Source organism: Solanum tuberosum, unplaced genomic scaffold (genome assembly GCF_000226075.1).
Source record: "Solanum tuberosum cultivar DM 1-3 516 R44 unplaced genomic scaffold, SolTub_3.0 scf00089, whole genome shotgun sequence".
NCBI classification, from domain to species: Eukaryota; Viridiplantae; Streptophyta; class Magnoliopsida; order Solanales; family Solanaceae; genus Solanum; species Solanum tuberosum.
The window spans coordinates 205,504-211,541 of record NW_006239012.1 but is presented as its reverse complement, the minus strand read 5'-3'; the positions used below and the strand labels follow the sequence as shown (position 1 = coordinate 211,541).

Genomic DNA, 6,038 nt, shown 5'->3' with positions numbered 1-6,038 from the left:
AAGTTCGACTTTAGTCAATATTCTTAGTAAAATGTGATCGGATGAGAATTCCGTTAGCATGGTTAGATTCGGAAGGTCATTTCTGGTCTAGTAGGATGGATTGTTTGTGTTTCGAGGTTTCCATTTTGAGTTTGTGCAATTAGGTGTTTTAACTTGAAAATTTAGCCAAAAATCCACTTTAGTCAATATGTTTGGTAAATATTGATCAAATGAGAATTCCGTTAGCACGGTTGGATTCGGAAGGTCATTTTTGGTCTAGTAGGATGGTTGGTTTGTGTTTAGAGGCTGCCATTTTGAATTTTTGCAATTAGGCGTTTTAACTTGGAAATTTAGTCAAAGCTCGACTTTAGTCAATATTTTTGGTGAATATTGATTGGATGAGAATTCTGTCTGCGCGGTTAGATCCGTAAGGTTATTTTTGGTCTAGTAGGACGGTTGGTTTGTGTTTCGAGACTTCCATTTTGAGTTTGTGCAATTAGGTGTTTTAACTTAGATATTTAGTCAAAGTTTTACGTTAGTCAATATTTTTGGTAAATATTGATTGGATGAGAATTTCTTCAGCGTGGTTAGATCCGTAAGGTCATTTTTGGTCTAGTAGGATGGTTGGTTTGTGTCTCGAGGTTCCATTTTGATGTTGTGCGATTAGGCGTTTTAACTTGGAAATTTAGTCAACATTCCACTTTAGTCAATATTTTTGGTAAATCGTGATCGGATTAGAATTCCGTCAGCGCAGTTAGATCTGGAAGGTCATTTTTGGTCTTAGTAGGATGGTTGGTTTGGGTTTCGAGGCTTCCATTTTGAGTTTGTGCGATTATGAGTTTTAACTTGGAAATTTAGTGAAAGTTAGACTTTAGTCAATATTCTTGGTAAATCATGATCGGATGAGAATTCCGTCAGCGCGATTAGATTTAGAAGGTCATTTTTGGTCTAGTAGGATGATTCGTTTGAATTTTGAGGCATCCATTTTGAGTTTGTGCAATTAGGCATTTTAACTTGAAATTTAGTTAAAGTTCGACTTTAGTCAATATTCTTGGTAAATAGTGATCGGATGAGAATTTCGTCAGCGCGGTTAGATCATGAAGGTCATTTTTGGTCTAGTAGGATAGTTGGTTTTAATTTTGAGGCCTGGTTTGAGTTTCGAGGCTTTCGTTTTGAGTTTGTGCAATTAGGCGTTTTAACTTGGAAATTTAGTCAAAGTTCGACTTCAGTCAATATTCTTGGTAAAACCATATCGGATGAGAATTTTGTCAGTGCGGTTGGATCCGGAAGGTCATTGTTGGACTAGTAGGATGGTTGGTTCTGGTTTTGAGTTTGTTAAATTAGGCTTTTTAACTGTGATGTTTTGGCCAAATGGTTTTCCAACTGTTCTCAATTCTGCCAAGCCTATTTGTGTCATTAGTTGTTCAAAGTCTAACTTAAGAATCCATAACAGGATTACCATTCAATTGTTCTTCACTCCTTAGAATTGCATTAATCTTCCATTACTAACTAAAGGACGGATGAATTTATTAAGTCCAATGGTGACCATTTCGATGGTGTATGGTAGATAGATAGTTGTAACCCTTTATCAGAATCACTTTATTTCCATTCTTTACTTGACAGTGCATTAGTTGCTCTTTAAAATGTTAATTGGTTACCTTCACCAACTATCAATCCAAAGGATCCAAATCCCTGTCTTTGTCACAATTACTATAGTTTGCCTGCCACTTCCAACCTGGTAGTGCTTTCTTAATGATGTGATATTCTTTATTTTAGAGCACCTCAACTACGTGACTATACATATTAAGCTAAAAGAGAAAGCATTCATGAGGAAAGAATTCACTCTCACATAATTCATTATTAAAATATTATACACATCTTCATTTAAAGTGAATGAAACTTACATAATTCATTGTTGAATTACAAAAGCTAGCACATACAACAAAGACATGCAATTACTTGTTTTTTCAAAAGAAGTCTCTTATTTTTATAACATTATCCTTCCATGACAGACACTAAGCTTCAAAAGTTGAATACCAGCCCGAACAACATATAATCAGTTGACGTAATAGCATCTGAGTACTTTGTATTTTTGATTGGACCTTTGTGATTACTGTAACTGCTGAATAATCTACGAGAAAAGAAAAGTTCAATACAGTCTCGGAGAAGAAGGAATTAAAAACACCTTGAGAAGATGATGAACTTACCATTTGGGTCAGCGTTTTGAGCAATCTGAAGAGCATCTGTGTTGGCTACTTACAAAAACACTAATGTTGAACCTAATCATGCATTTGTTATACAAAAACAACCTACTTTAAGCCCACAACATTCACATATGTGTACATTTGTGGACATTCTACTAGGTAAAAAAAATTCCATTATGATTAGACCTTATAAAATAGCTACACAAAAATCATTCAGCGATTTAAAGCTTATCATTAATAATCATCCATATTATACTGTGACGTTCAAGTTCACTGATGCTTAAGAAGAATTCCATGATCTTTATATCTTGAGTAATTCCCATTGCTGCCTTGACTCATTCATTTGATTTGTATATTTCAAATGCAGGGGATCCAATAATAGAAAATATCTTACCAGGAATCTCAGATAGATCAAGCTCTCCTAGCTTGTCAATTAAAGAAGTCATCCTCTTATCATGACTTTCAGTGAATTATTTCATCACCTCCATCAAACTTTTAAGAACCGTCTCATTATCATCTTCAGCTATTTTTCTTTTTTTGCTTCTACCTTTTGCATTGACTTTAGAAGACGATGCTTTAAAATTATTACCTTGTTTATGAGATTGATGAGTTTCACGTTTTTGAGTTGTGAATGAACTTTGTACTGCTCCAGTTAATTCATTAGGTTCATCTTGAGCAGTAAATGGACTTTGTGTTGCTCCAGTTGATACATTAGGTTCCTCTTGAGTAGCTTGATCTTCACTTTTTACAAAAGCATCATCTACGTCGATAACAACAAAAGGAAATCCCAGAGACATGCCATTATTAATTTCTTGAGCTTCAATTCTTTCTATTTCTTCAACAACATCTTCTGGCCCTTTGGCAAACTCTCCGGTAGCTCTATCCTTGCCAAATATCTCTTTCCAGTCAGCAAATAATGGCCATTTTTAAAGTTCATTGACTTGGCATTTGGATCAACCTAAGAAAATAAAGAACAAGTACATGAAGTAACTGGCAATATTCCAAAGACAAAGATCTATTAACCAAAAGAAAATATAAGTAAGTAGCAATTCTGTAATGATTTAAAATAAATATAAATCACCTTTATCAAGTCATCCCAAGCTTTTGGATCATCAACTAAGATACTTCCATCACTATATTGGAATCCTAAACCACTTCGACTCTTTAGTAACGATGTGGTTGCATAACTCTTTTTTCATGCTCTTATTTTAGAATCAACACGTGGTAGAGATTTCAATCCACAGTTAGGATGATGAGCAATCATGTAGTGTTCCAATTCCATTAAATATCCATGTCTAAAGGTTTCATTATCTCCTCTCCTACCATTAACACACAATTCTTTTAATCCATCTACAAGAGTAAGTTCCTCTTCTGGAGTCCATACCCTTGGCGATGAAGGTGTTGATTTTCCCCCTCTTTCTGGACGTGTTAGATGTTGTAGCAGTAGAACTAGCCATTTCAATCTGTAAAATTATAAATGAAATCACAAGTAATAGTAAGTTACAACTTACTAGTAAATTATTTCAATTATAACCAAATAAATTGTAATACAACTTGATTGATCTAGGAAAAAGATAATGTGAAGACATATATACAAATTCACTACTTATATTTAAAAATAATAGATATACATTAAGATTCACTATTTTTCTGTACAAACAACAATGTGAGACATACAAAAAATTGACCATTCGTTTTCACAAAATAAAAAATGTATGAAAACCAAAAACAAAAGTACATAAGCACACCCATAGTGACCTCATAGTTTAAAATTATACAAATTGATTTTCCAATCTTTCATTCCACATAGATTGAGCTAGTTCATCCGTCCAAGTGGTCCACTCATCAGATGCTTCAATTGTATTAATATTTTCAGGTTCTTGTTGATTCTCCATGTGGAATTCTATTTCCACATCTAAGGGGTCAGCTTCCATCTCTCTTCCAATGAAATTGTGTATCAAACAACATGCACTAATAATTCTATTATGAACCTTAACCGAGTACCACGAAGGACTTCTAAGAATTTCCCAACGTCCTTTTAATAGTTCAAATTCTCTTTCAATAACATTACGTGCCCTAGCATGCTTCATATTAAAGAGCTCTTCTCGACATCGAGGTGATGGATTGTTACCCTGCCAATCCTTTATCCAATATCTATATCCTCGGTAGGGAAACAGAAAACCATTTCCATTTGTATTTCCTCCATCGCACAAATAGTAATTGCCTAAAAATGTAAACAATAATATAATTACTTTAAATATTATTCTATTTTGATGTAGTAGAAATAGATAAGGGTCTGCATATTATTTAGCATACCTTGAGGTACTTTCAACCCATTTTTTCGTACAACAACATCTCGCAATACACGACCATCAGCGGCTGATCCCTCCCAACCAGGTAATACATAAATGAAGTTGAGATTTATATCACAAACCCCCAAGACATTAGTTACTATATCTCCTTTTCGTATTCTGTATCTTGGCTTATATATTGCTTCAACTCTAATGGAAATGTAAGTACCATCCAATGCACCAAGACAACCCTATAAGATAAATTCAACTCTAACTACTAATGGACTGTTAAAAATAAAAATACTTTCACCATAATATTTCAAGTTTGTTTGTAGTAAATCAAATGTTAGATTGAAATTTACCTACCTTAAACCATTTCCATCGATCATCAGTATCATCTTCGAGCACCGGATTAGGTTTAGCAAGTAACACTGGAGTTAGTTTAAGAATAGCTCTTAGACATTCATTAAAGGCTCGACTTACACTCCAGCCCGATCTAATATAATTAACTTTGACAGACTTGTTCTTCTCGTGATGAGCCAAAATATTTAAGAACATTGCTAACTTTTCAGTACTCGACATATTTTTACTGTCAATCAACCCTTCAATATTCTTTGCTAAGGAGGCTAAAATGTGAAAGGAATTTCTATCCATCCTAAGCTTGTCAATACATACAATATCATTGTCGTGAATGAGAACATTTAGATGAGACAAGATTTTAGGAATTCTAGCACTCATACAATATCGAATGACCCGCCTATTTCTAAATTGGTTTCATAATAACATGCTGTAAATAACCATAAAAAAAACAAATAAGGACAATATACGAATGCACCACAATCTCCTCAAGGATGATAAAGCATTCAAAATCGCACAATTGCTGAGAATCCATTTACACTTATTTTCCATTTAAAAATTGCAACATCATTATCAAATTGAATCCAAAAAGAAAAAAAAAGTATCAATCATGTTACTTAACTAATTATTGCAGACACATTAAATGTGTATAATAGGAAGGTAATAAATGGTTTCCTATTAGAATGTTCAATTTTATTAAAAATAATAATGAAAAGTAACAGTGAAAAATAGGGTAAAATGTTTATTTTTGTTTGGCTTCAATAGCTAGAATACTAATACTATATTGTCAAACTGCAAATACATGTTCATCTTTTTGCAGTTTTAGAAGCTAAAACAACTAAACTTAATGAACCCATTTTTCAGAAAGCAGGATTTTTGAACAAACAAAACAAAACTCACATCAACTTAACTAGAAAATATTGAGAAGATCTAGAATTTCATTCGACTATCATCAGATTAACAAGAGGAAAAACACAAAAAGAGAAAACAGGAGGAGAAGAAGAAGAAAATAAAAAAAGATCAGCCAAATTTTGAGTTTCAGAACTTCTAACCTCAAAGAACGAACGCCAGATTGAAAAACGTTTTTCAATCTAATTGCCTGGAAGATGAAGAGCCATTCTAGATCTACAGATATGGAGAAAGGATCTGAATGTTAATCTAAAAAGAAGTGTTGTATATTTGATTGAGAGTGAAGGGTAAAATTGTC

General features: G+C 33.4%; 1 protein-coding gene across 1 annotated transcript; it reads right to left on the bottom strand.

Annotated features, from left to right (window-relative positions):
- Window positions 1–3,955: 3,955 nt before the first annotated feature.
- Window positions 3,956–4,520, bottom strand: LOC107060532 (uncharacterized). Its single transcript, XM_015308530.1, has 2 exons — window positions 4,517–4,520; window positions 3,956–4,407 (listed from the first exon to the last, which is right to left on the bottom strand). Exons 1-2 carry the CDS (start codon window positions 4,518–4,520, stop codon window positions 3,956–3,958), a joined length of 456 nt encoding a protein of 151 aa, XP_015164016.1.
- Window positions 4,521–6,038: the final 1,518 nt, after the last annotated feature.